The sequence below is a fragment of the Harpia harpyja genome, chromosome 19 (assembly GCF_026419915.1).
Source record: "Harpia harpyja isolate bHarHar1 chromosome 19, bHarHar1 primary haplotype, whole genome shotgun sequence".
Classification (NCBI taxonomy): domain Eukaryota; kingdom Metazoa; phylum Chordata; class Aves; order Accipitriformes; family Accipitridae; genus Harpia; species Harpia harpyja.
The window spans coordinates 10520407-10546300 of NC_068958.1; the positions used below are offsets into that span (position 1 = coordinate 10520407).

The window sequence follows — 25894 nt, forward strand, 5'->3', positions numbered from 1 at the left end:
TGCTCCGTGCTCCCACTCAGCTCCACGGGGCACGGACAACGCGGCGCATGGCACCGAGAAGAGCTGCGTGGGTCCTCAGCCCTGACTGGTGGCTCCTTGGGGCTGGTGCTGTGCAGCTGATGAAGAGAGAGTCTGCGAGAAGTCACTAGAGGGAGATGCAGGCCCACGCTTGCCTTGGCGGGGCTGCAGAAGGGGAGTACAGAGGTCCAAGGAGATATGGAGCATCCTTCCCATCATCCTTCCCATCCTATCTTCTGTTGATTGAACCCATTACTTGGCTCTGATTCTGCTCTGCGCCACAGACCGAAGATGCATGCGTGCTTGGGAGCACCAAGGTGGATTTGCATGAACAGCAAGTAGAAAAAACCCAACACTTTCGCTGCCAGAACTGGTGATTCTGCAGGTAAGGACTCCATGGTATTGGTGGGTCAGGGGAGCAGTCTCCAGCCAAGCCGCACTTCTGGATGGCCCTGGGAGGTAGAAGAGCTCCAAAGGCAGCAGAAGCTGCTGAAGTCTTTGCTGGATGCTGCTGGATGCCACGTCACCAGATTGGAGAATTCCAAACTCTTCCCATCCCAAGTGGGGAGGAAAAGTGAAAATTTTCATTTTTCAATTTTCAAATGTCAAGTTTGAAGAGCATCTTTTAAAAAGAGCTGAAATGCTTTGCTCTTAGCTGTGAAAACTTTTTTTGGGGGGGGTCCTGTCTTTGTTTGCTATATATAATTTGTTATAATTTACTTTGATTTCAAGCTTTCATGCACAAGTGATTTTATAAGCTAAACCCCACCTCAAATCAGAAAAAAACAGTTTTTTTTTTTAAATAGCTAAATAAGTATTTTGACAACCTTTTTTCCTTTCCAAAACCTACCCCAAACAGACCCTTTCCCCACAAGATGTTCTAACTAGGGCAAATAAGCACCCTCCTAAAAAAATTAGAAGTGCCAAAAACTACTGCTGATACCAGCCACGGACACAACCCCTGGACACCTCCACAGAGCATCTCCACCCTCACACCCATAGGAGGAGGATGGCTAGGTCCACAACGCACCCATTTTCATTGGTCCCTCTGATGTTGCAGTAGGTAAATACACGACGGATGTATCTAAGACTACGGGTAGATACCAGATGAACCCACCCTGGGTCACATCCAGGTCTCACGTTACCTGACCCCTGTTGCTCTCTAATCCCTGCAGCTGCAACTGAGAGGGGCCTGGGGCCAACCACCCCTGACTCCCCTTGAAGCCATAATACTCACACAAAGAAACAATATTTTTCTGAGCCAAGACAGTCTCTGTGTATAGGGGTTTTTTTGAAAAATGGGAATATTCTGACTTCCTCAGCTCTTAACCGATATTTTTCACCCCACGTGCAGACAGAGACTTGACCCCCACAAAGGGAGAGGCAATGGCGATCTCAGTGTGTCAGTGTTACTCTGCTCCTCTGGCCAGCACCATGTCCCAAGCCAAAGGGCCAGCATTCCTCTATCACCAGGATTTTTATGCCCCAAATGGCATCGATAGCATATTTTAAAAGAATGGTGTCTACAGTAGATGTTAAGTAGGCAAGTGGCAACTTAATACCAAGGAGGAAGGGTTGAGAAAGGTCAGGATGAGGCAGAAAAGACAAAAAGCAACGGAAACCAAGATGGCAAGTGGAAAAGCAAAGACCAGGGGTGACCAGCCAGCCCCTATTTCCCCAGACACCTCTAATGAGGACCCGTGGTCCTGCCTTACAGACTGGCAAAACCACTGGATGCAACTGAAGGTTTACCCTTCAGGAGAGAAAGGAGAAGTGATTTAGAAAAGGAAAAGACAACCCTAATTCATCTCCAGCCAGCTTCTTTTAGATGGCTTTAGCAATTAGATGCTCTCGGATTTTCCCTTGGGCATTACCCAGCCCGCAGTTCAATCTCTAGGCGAGCTCATTACCATCACAGCCCTGAAGAGCAAAGGAAGATAAAGACTGTGTTTCCTAAACAGCATGCAGTGTCTGAGTAAAATTCAGGGAGATTGAGGAAAGTAAGCAGCAAAAGTGCTGCACGAAGTCATCAGAGCAAAGCACCTGAAGGGGACAGGCTGCAGTGAAGCTGTTTTCATCGAGAGAAATGCTAATGTACAACAAATGAGCCTGCAGAGTTTGGAACAAATTAAAACATGCTGCCAATTAAATCACAGCGGTTTTGCTGCCTTCGAGGTGGAGGGAAATCAGGCTTCAAATCATGAGAGCAGGGAAGCAGCCAGGGCTGCTCCTCCGCAGCACAGGCAGGCTGGACTTGGAGCATCACAGCAAGCTCTCAAGTGTGGCCAGCTGGCATGTCCCTGCCCTCATCCAAGTGTCCTGGCCAGCCCGTGCCCTCTGCTCAGAGACATGGGAGCCTGGGAAGCTGCTGGCAGCGGTTGGTCCGAGGAAGCACTTGCAAGCTGGGCAAAGCTCACCACGTGGACACACTCTGCAGTGTGTTAGAATTGCACTGATTTTTTTGTGTGTGTGCGCTAGAGTAGTTTTCAGGCAGATCAGGGAGCTGCACTGACCTCCCCTGTGGTTCACAGAGCACAGTGCTGAGTGGGGGACTGCTGGGAATGGGACCTCAGGGCAGGAAAAGCCCTTTCCCTGCTACCCTTAGATCAGCATCAGCTAATCAGAAGCTCCATCCGGAACATAGCACCTTTCCAGCAGAAGGTCCTGTAGTTTAGGTTAAGCCATTCAAGAATGTTAGAAAAGAACCAAGGAAAGAGCATTCCTCCCCTGCAATAGCATCCACACAGCCCAGAGAGCAAACCAGCTTAGCCCTGCCAGCCACATTCTCTTCTAAACCTACTGCCTTTCTCACGGAGGTAAGATTCAAATCCCAAGGAAACCAGAGACATCAGCTTATCAACCCCTTGGGCATTTTTTTGAACCCCAAAAGGTTGCTGGAATAGAGATTGAAGCCACATAGCATGTGGGGAGGGCAAGGACAGAGCTGCCAGGCATCAGCTTTACCCAGTGTAAGGTAGATTTGCAGTCCCCTACGGCAGTACAGCCTCTCCAGAGGACAAGGTAGGATCCTTTGGTGCTTTCCCATCATGCACATTATCAAGCATATGCCTTCCCTCTCCTTGCACTTGGGTCCAAGGCAAAACAGGGCTGTGAAACTAGAGTTAAGGAAGGCAGAAATCTGCCCTCGCTACCACAGGCTTTCTCCCTCTATCTCCATTTTGCAACCCCTTTGCACACAGTGTAGTCATTTTTTTCCTTGCCGCACAGCACTACGAACTGCCAGGGAGAGGGAGCCCCAAGAGATTAATGATAGTTTGTATTAAAAGCAGACACTATTCATCCAGGCTGACCGCTACATAGCCACACATCGCCCAGCTGATGCAGAGACCCTGAATTAAATTAGTCTTCCCAAATACATCAGAATCAATGGATTCAATTACATGAGGGTAAAACCCTTCAGAGGCTCCTTCAATGTAGCATATAAGCCAGATTTCAAATCCGGTTAAGAGCCCTCCTGTCATTAGCATTACTAACTTCGTTTGTGGTCCTGTTTCTGTTTAAGCAGGATGACTGCGAGCTGACGGCAGTCAGTAAAGAGCTGTAACACACAGACTCTAAAGCAGCACATTCTTTTTGTTTTGGTTTGGTTTTGGTTTTTGGTTTTTTTTTTTTTTTAACTAATACCATTAACTGCCCCCCCCCCCCCAGTTTATTTCACAAAGCCCTTTTGGGCAAGAAATGAAATAGAGAGCTGCAGAAAAAGTGTTCTGGCTAAAACCCGACTCCGTAATTTGTACATCTTAAAAAGGGTTCAGCCATTAACTACAAGCAACCACATTCCCTGCGAGGTCACCTTCCCACAGAGGATGCAATAGGAGCCAAAGGGGAACTGAAGGCACCTGCAGGCAGCTGGTCCACCCCCCTCAGCCCAGCTTAGCCCGGAGGGGCTGATTCCTTGCCCACCCCCCGCAAGGAGACCCACGTCCACCTTGGGAAGGGAACCGCAGAGCCTGGGGCAGACGTGGAGACTCTGCAGACGCACAGTTGAGGTGCCCTTGGCTCTCCCCACAAAGCTCACGATTGGCATGAGTGAAGGCCTCATGCTTGGCATGAGAATACCACTGCTGTCCACCTTCCCAGCACCTGGTTCCTATGGCTTGTCTAGGAGGAGTTTCTGGGTAGTCTCAGATGCTAATTACTTCTATTAATGCACTATAATTATCAGCCACTAGTTCACTTTCCTCCCTGAACAATGCAGTCCACAGCCTGCATAATTTTTTAGCAAACCACAGCAAAACTTGCGGCTGCTCCATACCACACACCAACATCTGCCCAGCAAAAATATTTAGCATTATTTGTAAACCTCCAACTCCAACAGCTGGGATTCTGGAAAAGAGCATCTGAAATACGAAAGGGGCTGAAAACTCATCTCAGGGGGAGGCAGAGGGAGTTCATTTACCTCCCCACGCTCCTCCTGGCACAAAGGAGGCTTGGAGGTGAGGACCAGGCTTTAGATGCTCCTCCACAAGCCTCTTCCTGCAGCCGTGCAGCCACACATGGTAATTAAACCCTCTGCAACCCCAGCTGCATGATTCAATTTTGGGTTTGGCACATAGTAAATCCAACAAGAAACGAGAGGTGGTGGGGGCAGGGACTTGGCCTATCTGTAAGTTCCAGTTAAAGCAGTTTTAAAAATTTACTCATTCCTGGTTAGCTTTGGGTTTTGCTATTTCTAGTCCTATGGGGGGGGGGGCGCAGAGGACCTCTTCAGCCACCCCCAGAGAAGATTTATTGGCTTTTTATTTTGTAACCAAACTTTTTGTTCATGAACAGACCTGCAGCAATGCAGAACATTAAGAAAGGGCTTTTCAACGTGAAAATGAAAGTATTTCATTTGAGATGAAACAAAAGCAGTGCTGAACCTTGCCTCAGGCTGCTGTGACCTGGGTACCAGGATCTCCTATTGGCTCCCATCTCCACAGCACCTGAGCCACCCAAAGATGCAGGAAACTCCACAACAGGCATTTTCTCGTTTCACATTTAATTAGGCACTGACATGTTTTGGGGGAATTTAGGGGCCTTTTGCTTCCAAGCTCCATCTTGGAGACCATGGACATCATCGCCATCTCCCAACCTAAACCCCCAAGCAGGGCACACAGCCCCACCTGAGCCAAGCAGGCACCCACCAAGACCTGGGCTTGCAGGAGACCCACTGGGTTCACAACAGCCCCGCTCTCACCCGGAGCTTCCTTGTAGCCAAGGCCTTTGCTAATAATCAACAGTAAGTCAAGGAAATAAAAGTGCCCAACAGAGCCATAAAAGGGAGGGGTTTGGCACTAGATCAAAAGCGCACACTGGCTCAGAGAGCTGGGGGAAGGTGCAGAGGGCAGGAACAGCTCAAGGCTTTCCCACTGCAGGGATTCACCAGTTTCACAAAGGACAAGGACGGACAAGTTCAAGGCACAAGCTGCTACGGCAAGAGAAAAACCTCGCTGGCTGATTTCACATTCCCTGCTGACATGCCAAAGAGGTCACACGCAGAGCCAGCCGCACGCGTCCACCTCTAAAAGGAGCACCAAGGCACAACACCCGCGTGTTCACTGCACAAGGAGCACCTCGGGGGTGAGCAGTGGCCTGTCCTGGTCTCCAGGGCCCACCAGTGAGGAGGTGCTGGCAGGTGTGCCAGGGCATTTTCTCATCTGCACCACTGGCTGCTGCCATGGAGACTGGGCTCGGGTTTCCATGGGCTGCCATGTGAACGCCTGTAGCAAGAACGCTCTTAGAATCAATGGGCTGTTACATGGGAGTCTTTTTTTTAATTTTGCTGTTAAACTGCTAAAGAAGAGAAGCCACCTGATGCCTAGATGTATCTTGAAGTCCCAGGCAAAGAGGCTGCAAGGGTCTCATCAAATTCATTAAAATAAATCGGCAGAGGCATTGCTCCACTCAGGGAACCAGTCCCTTCACCCCACCAGTAGCAGACACCCTCACACTGTCCCCCCCAAAAGATGCTGGCGTGTGCTTGTAAAAGCTTGCCTGAAGGTACAATAAAATTGGGTCTCTGATGCAACCAAGCCTGCCCTGACATCACCTGCCATCCTACAAGCCAGGCTTCCACCCCACCCCAGCTTCACTTAGCTGGAAGGAGGTTTTGCTCAGGGTTTGGAGCCTGCATCCATGCAGGTGCTCACAAGAACCACCATGGTCCTCCCTGCCCGGCTGTGGTGGTGTGACCGGTGCTTACCACCGCAGAGGAAGCCCTGCTGCCAAGGTCTCCTGCAAAGTCTGAGGAACCCCTTTGGAGAGAACCAAAACAGCGCTGTTCCTCATTTATACACCCCAGACAAGCTCTTAAGAGGGGGACAAATGTTATCAGAGGTACATAACCACCTGGGTGACTGTCACCACAGGACAGCAGCTCCCTCAAGGGGAGCAAGGTGAATATTTTTTTCCTCTGTGCAACAGCCCCTGGAGGGGATAAAAACCACAGCCATTTCTTTGAGTTGAAATAAGGAATTTAGTTATTTCTTCCAAAAATTAAATTGCAAAGTAGTGTGGTTTTGATATTACATTTTTGTTGCTTTTGGGGGGTTTTCTGATTAAAAACAGTCTTGAAATATCACCTTGGGGGGGGGGGGGGGGAAGTACTTCAGCTTTCCAACGTGCCTTGTATTTCTCCCTCCAACCAATTTATCAAAATTATAAAACACATTTTGCAACAAATGAAACCACAGTATTGAAAAGTTTCAGCTATGGCGCTTGTAAGAGAACTTGGTGCTTCATTCTGTACATCTTGAAGAGGAAAATTAATGAAAGATATCAGCACCTCTCTGCTCCACAGGGCATTGTGGCAGCTGGATGATTAAGCCCACAGGCATCAATAGCCAGAAATCATTTGATGGCAGAGGACAAAGGGAGGCCTGGCTTAAGGAGATGCTGGAGACCCTGCCTTGTGAAAACAGCTCTGCAAAACCAAAGATTTAAAAGCCAGTTCTTCAAAGGAAAGTCACCTGTGGATAAGACATCTGGGCACAGCTAGCAGAATGCATCAGGTGAGGAAAAGAACTGTGGAAAGCCAGGGCTTACAGCCTGAGCTCAGTCCCCACTTTCCTAAAACACCAGGTTTAAATGTTATGTTACCAGATGCCCAGATCTTATTAATCACAAGCTGTGAGGCACTGCAGGGGCAGGAGCTGAAGCGTTCAGGTATTCAATAGGTGAATTCAGTGTAGACCAAATCCATAGGACACACACCAGCCAGGGGATGCTGACTCTCAGCAGGAAGCTGGGGTCCAGCCCTGGCAGCCTGCACTAACACAGCGTAGAATTCCTACACATTGCAGACAAGTATTTTTTAATTCAACTTCAACGTCCAGCATGGGAAAGGTCTATACTGGAAACTCTCATCTGGTGAGCTCAGGGGAAATGGGTCTCTAAGCTAAGAGTTACTGGTCTCTTAGGCACAAGTAATCATGACTGAATTATATTGGTTCTGTGTAAACAGAACAAAAAGCCAAAATCAATAGCATACATGCTTGCTCCTTTAAATAGGCCAAATTTCAAGAAGAACCAGCTGAGAAAGACAAATTGGGAACTACTTTAAACAGCTCAGGAGTTGTCCAAAAGCATGAGAGTTGAGGAGGAAGCCATGCAGGTTTAAAACCCCCAGAAATTAGATATGGGAAGAGGGGAATGAGCACAAATTGAAAGCAGCTATTAAGGATGATAAAAGAGAAGAAAAAAGGAATTGGCATGTGAGAAGCAATGCAGAGTCTATGATTTGTAGAAAATCAACTCAGACAAGGAAAATAAAGATAGGAGAAATCTCTGACCCAGCCATCCCTCATTGCAACACAGGATCCCCATCGTGGCCCCCCGCCACGTGGAAGCAGCTGAACCGCCAGCAGTGGCGTGGGAAGACAGAGCTGGAGAAGCCGCATTTCTGTCCACGTTTCGGAAAAGCCAGATGACATAACCAGATGACAACGAAATACTTTCCATTCCAGAAGTGACAAGGAGGAGGGGTTTCTCAATCCCGTCCTGATAATTCAAACTAAAAAGCATTAAAATATCAGGCTCTCCCAAACACAAGCACCGATTTTTCAGTTTGGCTCAGAAAGCCGGGGAAGCTCCAAGGGACTGGGAAAAGGCTTTATGTTGTGCCAGTATGAAAAAAAGAAAAAAAAAAAAAAGAAAAAAAGAAAACAGGAGGCCTTGAGTAATTACAGACCTCTTCCCTCAAGCCAAGCCCAAGCAAAATAAGAGAGCAACTGATATGGGGCTCATTAATAAAGAAACCACAGATAATGTAATTAATGCCATGGTTTTAAAAAGAGTTACCATGTAACTAACTTGGTATCTTGCCTGAGGAGATTAAGAGTGTTTTGTTGACAAAGATAACAGTGTTGATGTAATGATCCTAGACTTCTGTAGGGCTTTTCAGTTAGTACAGCTTGATGCCATGATCCAAAAACTCAACCGACTTCCTAAATGGCAAGCAGGTTAAGACCCAGCTTGGAGCACATCTGTCTACAGGAGCCCAGACAACTAGTGTAACGTGCTGCCCTAGTTTTCAGCTAGGTCAGGCTAGGTAAAATGTATTTCAAAGCTTAGTGTCTTCTCTCAGGAAACACATGTTTGTTAATAGAAGCCTCTTTATCCAACAGACCAAAGTACAATATTATTTACAAGCTCAAGATCAGAGAAAGAAAATTTTAAACTGTTTTTTTCCAGTACATTCTAGCATCAAGCCCCTGGAAGAGGGTCAGTCATGGGAAAGTTGAAAACCAAGGCTGGACTCCTTGCTAAGCAAGCTGCACTGATTTAAAGGAGGAATAACTGCCAGGAAAACCTATGGGCTGTGTTCAGCAGTAGATAGGTCAGACATAATTATACCTTTGATCTGCAGCATCCACAGCAGGAATGTGGGGAAAAGAAACACCTTCTGGTGCTCAGCACAGCCTCCCTCTGCTCTGCACCAGCCCTTGTTTCCTCAGAGAGGTGCACAGGGCTGCAGCCCTCAGCTGGGGCATCACTCTGTCCTCCTCCAGTTGTTTTGGGCCAGAAATGCAGGAGCTTGTGTGCAGGAGACATTTGCTCAATCGAAACAGGAATAGCTCAGCCCAGTGATCCCCACATCACTGCTTTGTGTAACCAAGGGCAGAAATTTTTACTCACAAGTTTCATATATGGCACCCGGGGGCTGGATTTCAGAAGTGAATACATTCTAAGCCTAAATGATTTCTTTTTGGAGGTCCATGTGAGATGCCTCAGTGTCCTGGTTTCAGCCCACGACACTCAGCAATGCCCTGTTTTCACAGGGGGGTGTTCAGGGCTCCCTGGTATCCTACCCAGGCACTCAAACTGAAACAACCCAGAAGGCTGAACACCCCTGCAAGCTCCACATCCAGGGGCCACATTCAGACTGGAAAGACTCTGAAGGACTCCCTGTCACACTCTCAAACAGCACAAGTGCCTCTCCTCCAACAGCCTTTTCCAAAGCAAAAGCAAAGCAAAACCCATTTCTAATACTCGGGCAGAGAGTGGCCTTGCTGGCATTGCACACAGGAGATATGGCTGCCCCAAGCACACAGCCATGAACCTGCAGCAGGGCATGAGACACTGGTGGGAAGCGCGATGCCCCGTGAAGTTGCTTGAGCAGGAGCAGAGAAGCTGCTGCTCAAGCCAAGCTCTTGCTGCAATACTTCTAGCATACAGCAAGCCATAAAAGTCAGCAAGGGCACAAAAACTGAACCAGGGAAGAAGGTCAGATCATAAAGTGTTGAAGAGTAGCTGTAATTCTCACTAGAGGATGCCTCATGGCTTGGTTAGGTGGTATAGCACTTTATTTCTTTGACATGGGGTGGTGGTTAAAAACCACTGCAGTTCAGATTAACATACTCCTTTCATTACATTTATCACACAATGGATTTGAGGTGCAATAAATTATCCATAGACACCTTATCCTACCTGAGAAACTGGTTTCAGAGGTCTCAGATGGCTGAGATATTAAAGCTAACAGAAACAAGAACAACCATCTCAACATAACACCCCAGAGCAGTGGAGATGTTGCTGGGCTCAAGCCGGTCACACTTCCCCCGCCAGCCTTCACTACAAACCCACAGGGGTATTTGGTATTAGCCCAGGAGATCCAAGAAGTCAGCAGCCCAAAAGGTCAAGGGGACCAGTGGGGTGGAGGAGTGACCCTTCCTCCATGAGGGCTTGTCTTTATTAAGCAGGATGGACCAAGCACAAGCCTTCTGCGAGAGGTATTTTAAAGACCAACATCCAGAGTATGTACATCTGATTTACACAGGCTTCAGACTGCTCTGATTTTAAAGAAAGGATGCTCTGGTAGTACTTCAACATTAAGCAATCAAAGGTGCTAACAAGAAATTAGCAACTAAATCTCCATTTACTGCTTTCAAAAAATTATCTTTAAGATGGACCTTCCTCCTAAATTTTAAGTAAAGCCAGTATTTGGCTCTTTGCCATAAAACCCCCAAGCTTTTCTCCTCTTCTTTGCATACAAATTCTCTTAATCATCAAGAACACCACATTGTGATTTGCTTTATTCAACTGGAATGTTTCTTGGTATGATCAAAAACTAGCAAGAAAGTCCTGTAAAGTAAGCTCTTTTACTCTGTATATTGCATATTTAAATTCCTCAACAAAAAAAGAATTTTTAGTTAAAACTCAGACTTGGTAATAAAAAACAAAACCTCACAAAATTTTTTTTTTTTTTTTTTGCCATCCAGGTCATAGTAATGTCCAAGCTCATTTTGCTCCATGTTCTCTGCTGCCACCAAGCATCACCTGACCCAGGAGAAGTACGCACTCATGAATCGTGCCACAGAGGACCATCTCCTCCTGCTTAAGCAGGTACAAAATCAGGAGCAGAGACAAGCATTCGCCTAGCACATGCTTCTGGTTCATTTGGCCTCCTGCTCCGTTTCTGAAAAATTACTTGCAAGGAGCTCCCTGGCTGCTGGTTTACACACGCCATAAAGCTTGAACAGTAATACCAGCCTCACCCCACAATTTCCCCTTCAGGCTGAAGGACAGCCTGAAGTCTACTCAGGCTTCCCACCCAGCCCATCACCATGGATTCAGGCCACCCGCTAACTGGAAAGATGCCATGCTGCAAAATAAGGGTCTCTCCAAGCTCTAATAGCAGAGTCCAGGCTGAAAATTTTAAATCCTTGCAGAAGTGCTCAGATGTTAATAAGAGACCTACCTTGGGTTTTGTAGTTATGAAGACCAAAGAGAATGGCAAGGAGGAGGAAGCAGCAGTCCCCACTGCTGAAGTGCTGTATTTGTATGCACAGTGACCAGGTTGGACTACTAGTGAGCTGTTACTATTTAAGGAGCTACCAGCAGTTTTAGGATAGAATGAGACCGAACAAGTGATTGCAACACCAATTTTGTTCAATAACAAATCTGAGCATGAAAGAAGAGACATGCCATGAACAAACTGCGCATTTGCATAAAGCTTTCACAGCATTTTTTGAATCAAGAAGAAATATCAGAAGTAGTTTGAACTGTCCAGATAATTAAACCTGTGAAATTTTGTCTCTTGGGACATCAGTGGAATTTAAGCTTTATCTGACTTTTGGTTGAATGGCTTTAGGATCCCGGATTAAACTGCTTTATAAAAAGCCATGCGGTTTAGTAATCAGCTCAGCCCTCCTGCTCACGTACAGTACAGGCAGACAAGGAAAAGACAAAAGATAGAAGTGGCTCAATAACATCCATGTCTCAAAGATTACTCATAAATTACAATCTACCCCTCAAAAAAAAAAAATATCACAAAAGGAGCAGACTGCAATTCAGGTACAATTTAGGCTGCCGGTAACAAACAACTAATCTATTGCCTTCATCCACTTACATCTTCCTCCACTGTCACCCTAGCCCTCCATAATTATTTAGCTCTAATTAGCAATTAAGGAATTCACCAATATACTAATATACTTCTATACTAATGTACTTCTAAGTGAACAAAGGCACAGAAAGTGTAACTACAAAGTATAGCTTTGGATCATCCCTGCAGCAGAACTGATCTGGTCTTCATTATTTTCAAACTGTAACACATTAGTAGTGCATTTTTTTCTTTTAATAAATCCAAACGTCAAGGATCCTGAGGCATCTCTGGTCCCGATTAAGTGCTTGAAAAATAAACTTGTCCCAAATCCAGAATATAGTTAGTCTTCCCCTGTAGACCTATGAATTTCACCACTTTTCTTAATATGGCAACGTCTCACCAATTCACAGCAGTCACCGGGAGAACCGCTGCCAGCGAAGCTGGCTGGCAAATGAGCATCAGATGGGGGAGCACATCCTAAACAGGATCCATCAGGACTTGAGGACTAATTGTAGGGAGGTAGAGATCACCTTTCAGACATGCTCAGGAACAGTGATTTTTGCCATCTCAGTTCATTACAAACCCATCCCCTAAGCACCCTCATCAGGAAACCAGCAGTATGCTCACCTGTAAGCCTGCCTGCTGCTGTAACACTTGTGTCATGATCAAACCCCAGAGCAGATGGTCTGAACCCAGCTGCAAAAGGCCACTTGGCCATACATGAAGCATAGTTTTCATGAAGGAGTTAGCAAGATGTAGCCAGACAGTTTAAGCCAGGCATGAGAACAGAGACTATCCCCAAATGGTTAACAGCAATGCCTGGGAGGGTGAGGGGAATACAGAAAGGAGTCTACTGCTCAGTCACACACGCAAAAAAAATCTCAATTTACATTTGCTGGCAGGTTTCTCCCTCAGGATGTCTGTTTGCATGAACTCAAACAACAAACCTTGGCTAGAAATCCCAAATAAAGCAGAAACACAAAGGACTTGCAGCCTGCCTCGCTCAGACCAATCGCTCGTCTCCTCTGATGCATGCGGAGGAGCTGGAGACATGCTCCAAGCTCCTGCTGGGTGAGAGCAGCTCTGACAAGGAAGAGGCAGCCCCAGCACCATGAGCACCCGTGGGACTCGGGAGCAGCCACCCCTCTCCCACTGCCAGACTCCCCGGGGAGCCATGCCAAGGAAGCACGATGCTTTGTAACCCCCAGAATCACAACTGCCCCCTCCCACTGCAGAGCTTCAGCCCTTCCCACCTCCAAGCAGCAGCAGCAAGTCCTCCCCAGGCAGGCATCACATCCCACGCGTGGGCAGAAGCAGCAATCATCCCGCCTCCTCCTTTTTCCTGTACCATGCGGAGACCTGCCACCCTGCTAACATCACTGTTTCCTTCCCTCCAAGAAAATCCAGCTGCAGCCAGGCTTACAGGCAGATCCACAAATACCTCTGGGCATGCAGTAGCCTGATTCATCTCATCACCACCTTCACCAAGCCACCCCTCTTGGGCTCAATGCAAATGCTCAGGAAGGTCACCTAAACTCACCTTGGCCTCCACCAACTCTGAGACGTGTCAAGTTACATTCAAACCATTAAAGAGAGGTATTGCAATAAAGAAAATAATAAATAGTAGCCTTGCCTGGGTATTTTGGCTTTTTACCCAATTGCTCAGAGCAACTCGTTTCCCCAGGAGACGTTATGGTGAGACATACCAGAGGGACATGGGGAGGGGAGTTCCCTGCATGTACCTCCTGCAGCAATGCAGGAGAGTCATACCTGAGCAGAGGAGTCCTGGATTTCATTGGTTTCTTTTGGCACCTAGACAGTTGGAGAGAAAAAGAGGAAAAATATCACTGCCCAGGGACCTGCACTAGCTTAAGGCTGTGCTTACTGTTGGCTCCAGGATTGAAGAGTGCACTGCCTCTGACTGCACGGGGAGCATCCAGGGAATGAATGCACACTGGGAACCAGTCATTCATAGCAATGTGAGGAAATAGCTTTTAATTAAACCTCTCAAGTTTGGGGTGGTTTTTGCAGTTTCTTTTGTTTTTGAAGCTAATCAGTCCTGAGGAGGGCCAGAAAGGGATGGAAACAGGTGCGATGTGGGGCAGAATTATCCTGTGGGTTCCAAATTGCAGTCGACTTACTGATGCTTAAAATAAAACCTTCTTCCTGCTGGGTAAGCCACTGGAGCCATTCAGGTGAGTGCTCCAGGCCTACAGAGCACAGGATAACACAGATATTAAGAGCAAGTTAAGAGGAACCCATCACCTCGCAGTCTCAGAGGACACATCCTGTAGCTTTTAAGTCAGAGATTTGTTCTTCTTAGCTCTAGGGAGTGAGTCCAACTTAGCTCAGAGCTACAGCCAGTACCCAAGGGCTGTCAGCTTGAGACATGCCAGCTATCATTTTGGTGATGACCATGCGTTACTCTTGCTGGGAGCTCAGACACACCGATCTCCCTTAGAGCAGGCAGCCAGCCAGCATGACCTGCTTTGCATTACATACCCTGCCTTCTCTGCATTAACTAGGAGCTGGCTTTGCCAGGGAGTAAATTCCTCATCATGAGGGCTTTTCCTAAAATCCTCCTCTTAAAATAATACAGAAATTGATGCAGCCCATCCTGGGGAATGGAGAAATTACTGCCGGGGTGCTCCAGGAGCAGGGAGAGGCAGGGGCAGCAGCACCAGCTGGGTGTCACCACTCCCTCTTTGCTGCCCGGGCACGCTAGCACCAGGGTGCCGGAGGAAGGAAACATTGGGCAGGACCCAGACAGGGCAGATGCCCCATCCCACACCCAGTTCCCTCCCCTGACACTACCCTTTCCCAAAAGCTCTCCCAGCTCCTCGCTAAACCATCAGAAAAGGGTATTACACATGGGACGTTTGTGCCAAATGCTGACATTAGGCACTTGCCTCTTCAGCAAGCCTTTTCCAGGCAGCTACAAAGCCCTTCTAGATACCCGGCCTAGAGAGATGTGGTGTGTCCCTGGGCCAACTCCAGCTCCTGAGGAAAGCCTGGGTGCTTCACATCTTTGGGGATTTACTATGTGATCTGGGCCTTTTGGTGCAGATATATTTCTTGAAATATTGCTGAACACTGTAATAAGGGTAAAATCCACAAAACTTCCATTTTCCAGCAATGCTGACAAAACAGAGGAGACAACCTTTGAAAGGACAATGCACCAAAGGGTGCAATGCGGCAATCTTGCTGGGAGCGAGCAAGGGTTTCAAAGTGATGTACAATTCCCAAGCACAGCTTTCACCCCCTCCCAAAAGCAAAGCTCCAGCTGCAGCATTACTCAAAAGCTGCTCAAAACTTTCCTGTCTTAAACATATGAGCACATACAGTCATACACACACCCAGGCTTTCTTTGGCTCAGAAACTCTCCCTTTAACTCATTCTCCCTTTGCACCAAACCCATCTATGATTTGAAGGGAGGGTTTGGATGGTGAAAGAACCACCGCCCCATGGGCTGGCCACCATCGCCTCCTTGCATCTCAGCTCAAACTGGAGACCCAAGTACTTCCAGGCTGCATTAATGCCCTGGGTTGGTCCTTTCATTTGAATCATGTTACACCAAAGCAAAGCATGGGCCAGCAATGCCCAAATTTGTCAGCTGCCCTCAGCCACACCTCTGGCCAGGCTGGTGAAAGCTCCCGTGGGGAACTGAAGTGGTTGAGGTTGAAGGAGTGCATGCACGTTGCGTTGTAGCTGTGGCAGTGCTCGCTGGCGGCTGCTGGGTCTCCCATCATGAAGGTCAGTTGCTGTAGAGCACCCTGGGGAGGAAGAGACACAGAAACCATAGTTTACCCACATGCTTCCTCCAGAGGAGAGAGAAAGGTCTGGGAGGCAGGGACCGGGGTGTGTGTGTGTGTCTCTAGCCTCTCAATATGCAGGGACTTCTTTACAGGATGGTTTAGGCAATCAACATTCACTCCACATCTTCAAGAGCTGGATGCAAAGATCCTGGGAACAAAGACTAAGGGCCAGCAAGGTGCAAGCTACTCTTGAGTTAAGTAACAGCGTGGATTCCAGAGGTGATAAGCATGCTGCAGAATGAGACCCTTACTATTCACCTCCAAAAGACCATCCTCCCCAGGCCAGCCTGAGCAGTACCCCAGTGCAGGGGCAGTACCAAAAGGGAACCCTCAATGGGCTGACAACTGTGTGCCTGCAGGCAGCAAAGGCTTGCAACTCCACATCACCTCCCTGCATACCTAGGCCCTCCAGCTCTCAGCGAGGCAGCAAGGACTGCTTGGCTGGTGCTGCATGGCAGCAGGGAGCTGCTCTTGTACTGCAAAGACCCTGCTGAAAACAAGGGTGCATGAGGAGAGAGACCAAAGGGAAAATATTGTGTACAGGAGAGGACTTAGAAGAAGAGAATAAAGCATGATATTGGACTCCCAGCACAGACCACCAGACAGAGGAGGGAGGGAGGTAGATATACAGAGATGCCTGTTTGTCTGCATAATGCAAAATGTCAACCTCGAAGGTTCTGCAGTTGTCAAAATCAAAACTGATTCAAAAAGGGCTTCCCTGCCTTACTAGGCTGCCTTCACATTTCCTCCATTAAGCTCAGGGTGACTGAAATAATTAGTTAGCGACACAGTACCACTGATGCTTGGGCAGCTTTTCTGCATGACCCAACTATCCAGATGGAACATCTGAGCAGCTCTGTCCACCCAGTGGTCCTCTGCTACCTCCCAGCAGCAGCAAATGCAGAGAGGAGCGTGTCTGACCTGCCAGCTGATCTCTTCACTAAATGAGCTGAAATCTTCCTCCCTAGGCTGGAGGTGCAGCTGGGCAGCCCACTATAAACGAGGGACAAGGAGAGCGCTACACCACAGAAATGGAGAAGAGCTTCAGGCTGATGACACAAACCAGGGGCTGCTCTCAGAAATGTCACTTGGGCTTTTTCTGTAAGAGCTAGATCTGTTTGATGCCCTCAGTTTCTGTGTATGAGTTTAACCATCAGATATGTTTCAACACAAAGCCTGACAGCCTTTGAATTTATCAGGCATTTTAATAAGGCATCTACTTTGACCCACTGGGAATCCTTTGCTTGTAAAGTCCTCAGAGCAGGGACTTTATCTTCAACACATGCATGGGACAAGCTCCCCAGCCAAATGCTTTGCATGCTGACTGCACAGATGACTTCTATACACGGTACAAGTCATGGTCAACAAGAGAGGATGAGTGTACATCTGTAACCTAGAGGTCTACTGCTGACCTGACTGCTGGCACTTGTGTTGTCCTGACCCAATAGCAAGCACTTTGCACAATTCAAAGCCTTTGCAAAGCTCACCCTCCCCAGCTGTAAAAAATACATGGTGTGTTTTAGGAAGAGAAGGCAACGGACTCCTTCAGAGGGAGTTGCAACCTCACTTCATGCAACCAGAGCAGATCATGTCCTCAAATACTGCCCTGCCAGGTCTGCCCAGCTCTCACCTTAAAGGGGATCTCAAAGGACTCGATCAGGCCTCCGACGATGATCAGCCCCTCAGTGTTCACTCCCATCCCAAAATAATTGGACCAGCTCACTCTGTCCACCAGCCGGCAGTCCACATGCAACTCCAGCCTCTCCAAGGAGATGCCGAGAGCAACTTGGTGCCAGTGCCCATCGCCGAGAAAGGAAACTGGGAACCTGCATGCCCCAGAGGAGGAAAGGGAAGAGGCACAACATGAAACTTAGGTCCCACACCTTATGCAGGACCAGGCTTCACCCTTACCAGCTCCCAGGGTCCCTCATATATTCATCCTTAGTGCAGATGCAAAGGACAGTACTAGAGAAATTAAGTCTACCTTATTGTCACAAGTAAGCACCATCACTTCTCTTCCAGCATGGGAATGCTATTTCTATCCAATGGATTTGGGCACATCTACAACCAGTTGAGGTGTTTGGGAAATTATTGTTATTTTTGTGTCTCCCCACTTGATTTATCCCCAGGTATTTGAAGCTTTTTGTTCTTTGCTTTGTTTTCCAGATCTGCATCATTTTGAAAGAGGAGTTAGACAGTGACTACCCGTGCAGTCATGCTACCAGGTCTGAGGGACCATCACTCAGGTGGGGGGACACAACCTTGTTTCAGCTGAGGTGGGGTCAGAGCAGCACTGCTCCAAACCCATAGCAGGAAACCCTAACTCTGGCCTTGGGAGCAGAAAAGGAAGCTTGAAACGGCAGAAAAAAGCACCTGAGCTGGAACTTACTCATAGTGTCTCCTCCTTGCAGTGACAAAGACCAAGGCGTATGGGTTAATCCTGATCTGGAAGAGCACATGGCTCCGATGGCTAAGGATGGTCACTAGGCTGGTGTCCTCCTTCAGCGAGTACCTGAGCTTCATCAGCACACTCAGCTCATCTGCAAACCTAGCAGAAAGAAGCAACGCGTGGCATCCTGCAGCAGCTGCTGTATCACCATGAACTGCCCTCTTAGGACAAAAAAACCAAGTCACAGCACAAATGAACCGACAACAAAAAAAATAGAAAACCAAGAGCAAACAATCATTCAGGTTGTAAGGTCATGTACTCAAAAAGAAGCAGCCAGGCCAAAATTAGCCATGCCCATATAACTTCCATGCATCCCTCTCAGGTGCAATCTCAGGACATGCTTATGTGGCTGTGCATGATTTTCCATGGGACTCCTGCTCTGCCCACTGCTGAGATTGGATAGTAACCCTGTTACAAGCAGCTCTTCAATGCTGCCTTCTCTCACCATGTCCAGTGTTCTTGTCCACAGCAAGCTACAGCCCCATATCAAGTACAGCAAATGTCCAGCTTGGTCTATGCCTCCACAGACCAGTGCTTTAGTATCACGCAGTGCTGATGGATATGGCTGTGCCGTCTCTCTTGCTCTCTCCAGTTATGTGCTGGAGCAGAGAGGTCTTCCTGATGGGAACACTAAGAAAACACATTCCTGGAAATGGTCAGTCAAGCGCTGTGTTAATGTGTCTTCCCTGCACACAACCAAGATGGAAAAAAGGGAAGAAGCACTGAGCTCAGACTACAGAGTGGATGTGCTATCTTTGTGTCATTATGGAATGGGGTCTTAAAGTAACCCCTCAACCCAACAAGCATGCATGAGATGATTTTGGGCACCACCATCCCAACCCCATCCCCCTGAAGGCAGCCTACCTGTCCCCAAACGCCTCCCTTGTAGGGATGTTGAGCGTAGCATACTGCCCAATCTCCAGGATGCTGCAGTTGGCTTCATCATAGCCAAAGGAAATATTGCTGAGGTCCTGCGCATGGGAAGTAATTTTGTCCAGCAAGTTCACTTCATCTGCATTGGGGGAGAAGAAAGAGATGCTCAAAAGCTGAAATACCTTCACTACAGGGCTCTGCTCTTTTTGTTCTTCCTATTAGACAACAGACAACCCCCCCCAGGAAGAAGAGCATACAGTTTGGGGAAATTAAAATAATTCACAAATTCAGTAAACTCAGACCAAAACAAACATTCAGATAACCTCAGAAGCAGCCAGGTGATATTTTTGAAACAGAATACATGTTTCAAGGCCAGTGTCCCAAAGACATGAAGGGCCATTCCTACCCCAGCAGTGGTGGTACCTTTATGACCATATAGTTGGGATGCTCAGGACTGTAAAGCAGAGGATGGGACACAACTGTTCTAAACCACAAGTCCTGAATCAGCAGCATAGAGAAAATCCTGCTCGGTCCTTTCCCAAGTTTCCTTGTTGATGTTTGTCCAATTTCACCAAAGAATTGGACCAAGGAGGGGCGTCCCTCACTGAGGCGGGTGTCCTGACCAGACCACGGGGACACTCTCCTCTGCCCAGAGCAGGGTTCATCACTATGACAAGGTCAGGAGCTCCATCGGGAGCCGTGCTTCACACAATACCCCTTTCCCAGCAGGTGAGAGGCTCACTTTCAGAATTCTGCTGTGAACATGCAAGATGGTTTGAATTGGGTGAAAGCCCCTGGTGTGGGCTATTTGGCAGCACTATCACTTCAGCCTGATGAGATTTTAACCTCTTTGGTGAACAGAGACATTCCCTTTCCAAGTTCATTCTTTAACTAAAGAATCCTTCAACTACAGAAATACCTGAACAAAAATTTGTTTAAAACCACAAGGTTTCTTGTTCCCCTCCATTAGCAAAAAAATATTGCAGACATCTGGCTCTACTCAGGCACACTGTTTCTATCTCCAAGACATGTACAACCAGGTTCCTCCTTTCTTGTCCTCCCTTTATGCTTCTGGCCAGTGTGGCAATAACCCTGCCACCTGCCAGGGGTGGGGACAAAGGATAGAATCCAGGGCAGCACCCCATGGGCCCAGCCTTGCAGGAGGGGTCTGGATCACTCCAGACCCACAGCCCCCTTGACTGGAAGGGCCTGGAAAATCCCACTTGATGACTTGTCAACAGGAATCCTGCCATCTGCACTAGCAGCTGCCATCACTTGGGAGGCATCCAGCCTCTGCATTCACCCTAATTCCCACTGTCGATGAGGTGCGAGATTTGAGGGCAGATGAACAGCCTCAGGCATGCTGCAGCCTGACAGGAGATATACGCACCATATAGATCCGCTGCTCTGGAAAATAACAAATCAATTGAGCAGAAAGCTGCTTTGATCCCGTTCAGATGCTAACGTAGCAGTCTTGCCACCATCTCCTCAGAAGATTTTGCAAGGGAAAGAGCTCTGTGCTGGGAAGGAGGGGAGGGAATGGGGTCCTGCAGGAGAGGCAGCCATTTGTGGTCACTTGGGATTTCACCTGGTATTTCCCCAGCTCCCCACATGGTCACAGCATTGACATGTTCCCAGGCAACTCTCAGCTCAGCAACATGAACATGCAACAGCCTTCAGCAGCAGGAACATTGCAAAAATGGTACCAAGCCAGATAGGGTGCAGGGCTGAGCCCCTCAGAGACTTGAACAGTCATAAACCCTGAAATGGTATTGAGTCAGCAGAGTTTGTCAGCCTTGCAAGTGTCGTGCATGCACAGCATGGTGAATTAATCTGAGACCAAACAGAGCTGACAGGGGAAAAAAATATCAGGAATGTTTGTCCCTTCTCATTCCCAAGTGGTTTTGGGAGGTGATTTCCCAGCTGTGGACATCAATGTATGTGCCAAGACCTGCACATTCCATCTCCAGGGGCTGCAGCCCTCATCACCAATCAGCTTTGCTGGTCATTACAGGCAGACAAGTGTGAATTCAGTGGATTCTATCAGGTGAAGGGCCTTTCTACACAAGCTGCAGCTGGGCACTTGGTACTAGAAATAACATGCCTACATGGAAGTTTTCCTGGGCAGAGTATGGCCTTAACACACAACTTGAGCATTTGCTGAAAGTTAAAACCATGGTCCATGACAACATGTACATCCAGGTTAAAGTTAAGCATGTGCTTGGTGCTTTCCTAAATAAAGTAGCAGAGACTCCTCTCTCCCCTTGGCCCAAGAACTGGAGGTAGCTGGAAAGCGATCCCAGGGGCAGGGCTACACCAGCAGTTTTAAACAGCCAGGGCTGGCGTTTGCCTCTAGACCCCTCACCAACCCCAAAATAAGAATTTGGTATAAAAGAAAAACAGAATTAGGAGTAAAATTAATGAGATCTCCTAAGGCTCAGGCAAGGGGACAGGTAGGAAGCACAACCCGTCAAAGCCGAGGGAGCAGGTGTCCACAGCATGGAGCACCAGCAGACATTGCGTATGCCTGGAGCAACCCCAGCTCTGACAGAGGAGCTATGCACTGCTGCAGCCATCAGAGCCTGAACATCACAGGAAGAATTTAATTGTGTTCCCATCTCTATGAACACCTCTCCACATGTTTGCATGCACACTGGGAACAGCAGAGCGAGAGCTGAGCACAGCCACCCCACGGCCCCCGCACGATGCAGGCAGTTCAGAGGGTGATGCCAAAGTTCTACTGGAGACAAGCCAGGACAATCAAACAACAACAGGTCATTTCAATCTCCAGAGAGGGTCAGCACTCAAACCCCAGCAATCAGCTGCGCAGTTATATCCCGGGCAGATCAGCCACTACAAACACCAGTCTCCTCTCTCTGACTTCCCCTATAAGCCAAAAGAGAAATGTTGATATAAATGATGTGCCTCTCCAACACCAGCTTTCACTCAGAGCTGGGGAAGCTGGAAAGCAGATGCCCTGTTGTTTTACCAGCTCCAGACTGCAGCTCTGCACTGCATTTTCTTCCCACTCCCTGTTCTCCAGAAGCAGCTTTCCATGTATTTATTTTAGCCACATCTGGCTAGTTTTTGTGCCATTGGGATAAGCCAGTGGGGCCTCAGAAACGCCTGCAGCAGAAACCCATGCTGCACGAGCCAGCAAAGCAACAGAAGGGATTGATCTACTACAGACACTTTGAAGAACATCTTGCTGCGGTAGCTGTGGGCTCATGGCACTGCACTCTCATCCTGGGGCAGCAGCTGTTGCACAGCAAGGTTGTTTACGACACTGGATTTAGTGCTCAACCAGCCTCAACACCAAAGCTTTTGTTTGCAACTTCTCCCCAGGATTAACCAAGGGTCAGCTCTCCATCCCGACACTGCTGGGTTTCTGGTTGTTTACAAGAATATCGTGGATTTACTTTAAATTTCAAAGCAGGTTTATTTTCTCTCTTTGCTTTAACCTCTGGGAGCAGACATGCTGCTTCTCAAGGACACAGATTACCTGTGGAAGTGATTCTCAGCTGCAGGATGTGAGTCACCAGCTATCAGAGATCAGGGTCAGAGCCTTTCTGGGAGCAGATTAATGCCAGGCAGGTGGATGCTAAGGATGCAGTGAGTGCAGTCACTGCAGCAGCCAGAGTCAGGGATGGGACAGACCATACATGTGGTACTGTAATTCTATGTTTCCTTTACAAAAAATCATGTTTCCTCATGACCTTTCAGCTTTCCTAGGGCTCAGGTGCCTAATCCCCACAGGCATTCACCCCACTGCCTTGCTTCACAGCCAGGCTTCCCCATCTCCTTCCAGTGGCCACCAGTGAGCAGCTCTGCTCACAAACACTCTTTCTACCACTGCTGAGCAACCTTCACCACCAGCATGCTCCTACCTCCACCCTGGAGGCAATGCTGCCCAGGACCCCAGAAGCAGGGCTCACACCAAGCCGTGCTCACAGTCCAGCTGTGTTCACATTAGGCTCTAGACTTGAGTTCTTCCTTGCCCATCTGCAGAAAAGCCAGGCAAGACTGCCCACAGTGCACATTCAGGATATTCAGCATACCAAACTAACATTTTTGTTATTCAACCTCAAACCAAAAGCCTGCAGAATGGCTATTTCTATGCTGGAAAGGAGATTCCTGGAGTTCAACAGCTGCTGCCAAATTCAGCTTGCCTCCAGGCTCCTAAAGCAGCACAGGAATCTTCCCAGGCAGCCCAGTGCCAGGGAGACTTGTGCATGGGCCAACCTCAGCAAGGACAAGCACTGGCCAGTGGAGCCAGAGCCAAGAACTCGGCATCCCAAGCTGAAGTTAACCACAAGCTGAGGTTAACCAGCAGTCATCAGGGTGCCAGCCATGTTTGGGGAGAAATGCTTTCAAGGATGGGAAGCACAGCAGTCAGTGCAAAGGGGGACACCTATAAAAAGCTAGTAGAGATAGAACATGGAACTGTTGAATCACACCCCATGAACCCACTGTGGTGCTTGGCATTGTGTCAGGAGCCCTCTGCCTCCAAAAGCCCAGAAACCGTACCAAGAGAAACAGCTAGACTGACCTTGTGTTTTAGCACAGGTGTCCCAGCAATCCTAAGCTCAGGCTAGAGGAGAAAACCAGCAGAGCCTTGCATCTTCTCTCGCTGAACTTTGCATTCTCCAACTATGAGCAGTGTGCCCTGGACCATCATTGTCTCCACTGCCTTGGTCTGAGCACACCAAGTGCACTTTAAGACATGGTTATTTAAAAAACTATGAGTTCTTGTTTGTTTATTTTGTAAAAAAGCTAAACAGTAAATAAAAAAAAATTACGCATCACTTTTTCAAAATGAAGTCACTTAGAAAAACACATGGAAAGAGGGATTAAAGACTTTACCCCACCACTCTGAGAAGTTATAAACAGATTCCAGCTCAAATATTAAGCACACAAAAAGCACCAGCATGTCTAGGATAAAGGAGAAATGAAGGCAGAGGGGTCTGCATGTGCCCCTGCACTGTTCGGTGTTGGGGACTTTGTCAATGTACCTGCATCAGACCATAAGCTCCATATTTTCAATAGAGGGTTTTCCTGCCCTCATCAGCCTTTGGCCCCACACAGAGTTAAAATTCCCAAGGAACAAGAGGAGAAACAGGAAACACAGACAATGCTCTGGTCAGACTGGGGACCTAGAGGACAACGCCAAAGGTAAATCCATCCTTCAAGGAGGAGGATAGGCAGATAGGGATCATGGTCACCCTGCAAGGCCAACTGGGAACATGCCTGGTGTACAGGCGTCCACCAGCCTGGCTTGGGCAGTGGAGAGGGAAGGTGGCAGGGAGCACCAAGGGCCAACAGGCAGTGCCTTGCTTACAGGCACAATCCCAGTGGTGGCAAACACAACAGGCAGAACCAGCCACTGGTAACAGGGTCCACAGGCAGCCCCAGGCAAAGCTAGCCATCAACCAAGTCCAGGGTCCTCCATGGAGGACAGTCAAGTGCAAAGGGAGACACAGGCAGAAGCTGGTCTGGAAACAGGGCTGCGGCGTGGGTGTGAAGTCCATCCAAGAGACAGAGACAAAGAAGGGACAAGAGACAAACATACAATGCATCCTACCAGGAGACAAGCTACATTCAGCACAGGTCCACAGTCCATCCAGGAGACAAAGCCAGAGGCAGGACTAGAAGCAAGCACCCTACACCATAGCTTAGGGAAGAGCTAAGGCTACAGGGCTGAACTTAAATGGGGCTCCTGGGATGAGGGTGTGGGTGGAGGTCCCAGGTGAGGCTGGTCAAGGCCATTAAGGCCCATTAGTGTTCTCAGAGACCAGATAGGGTTCAGTAGTGGTCCTCCACCACCCCACCTGATCCCTGGGGCTTCATCCCAGAGGAAGGTGTTCCTTAGGAGGGCACCCCAGGTTGCAGATACAGAAAAGTGACTATGTGTGCTTTCCTCTGGCTTGTATACACATGTGAAGCTTATACTCAGCTTTACGTTCTCCCCAAAGGAGGGAAATGAGGGAAAAGGAAGTTATATTCAACAACGTAAAACATAATTGGAGCCCTAGGAGAGCTCGTAACAGGATCTGTCAGACTGAGTCACTTCCCCTGGATGCAGCATCACTGGTTGGGACCTGAAATAACTGGGCTTGGCAAGCCCTGAGGACAACCCCAGAGGACAGGCCTGGTGCTTGCTGGCTGGGGAACAGAACATATGACCTAACGGGTCTTTTCTCCCTCTAATTTCTGAGTGCCTTATGAAAATGTCCTGCCAGAAGTCTGCTTAGAATCACAGGCCATGCACTTCAAACTCTGAATTAGAGAGGCTTGTGCATCACAGATAAAATTTAATAATAGGCTGTCTGCATTAAGTGATAGAAAAAGAGGACTTTATACTGGGGAAAGGGTTTCCTGGCACCTCACACCACTACATTAGCACAGGCATGGTCCGTAGCCAAGCACTCAACACAACACAGCCCTTCCAAAACACCGATGCCCCTTCACTCCCCTCTTGATGGCTCACACTCCTCCACCCTTTGCCTCTGGAAAGACATTCTCAGGCTTGGAGGTTGTGCCTGACCTTCTCTGAACCAAGGGGACCCAAGATGGCAGCTTCATATTTATTTGGACTTGCCTGATGACTCTGCACATGGGGTGGACAAAGTCAAAGACACCTTGGTAGTGTTGTGTTTGCAGGACATCAACCCTCCAGCAGCTCTTCCTGCTTCTCTTTCTATCCGAGCATTGCCTGTAACCTAAATAATGTCCATGGCAGCCAACCATGTCACCTCCTGTGCCACGTTTGTTTCCTACTGTTCCCATTTCCCTTGTCACCTAATAATTTCTTTTTAAGAGTAACACCACAAGCCACACGAGACGAGGTTTAAGCCAAAGCGCACTCAGCTCGCAGTGATGGACCTGCATTCAGAGGGTTATGCAACAGGATTTCAACCT

The 25894-nt window shown here is 48.1% G+C and overlaps 1 protein-coding gene across 4 annotated transcripts in view; it reads right to left on the reverse strand.

Annotated features, from left to right (window-relative positions):
- LOC128154655 (collagen alpha-1(I) chain-like) overlaps positions 1-25894 on the reverse strand; it is a 98186-nt gene that overhangs the window by 42725 nt on the left and 29567 nt on the right. For 3 of the 4 annotated variants that reach the window (XM_052815584.1, XM_052815585.1, XM_052815582.1), the window contains exons 2-6: positions 18968-19115; positions 18044-18202; positions 17285-17480; positions 15469-15612; positions 13610-13651 (exon numbers count right to left, since the gene is read on the reverse strand). In XM_052815584.1, coding sequence (XP_052671544.1) covers positions 13610-13651; positions 15469-15612; positions 17285-17480; positions 18044-18202; positions 18968-19115 — 689 coding nt within the window. Of the gene's footprint in view, positions 1-11215; positions 11652-13609; positions 13652-15468; positions 15613-17284; positions 17481-18043; positions 18203-18967; positions 19116-25894 lie in introns of those variants that run through there. The other variant, XM_052815586.1, reaches the window with a different exon arrangement.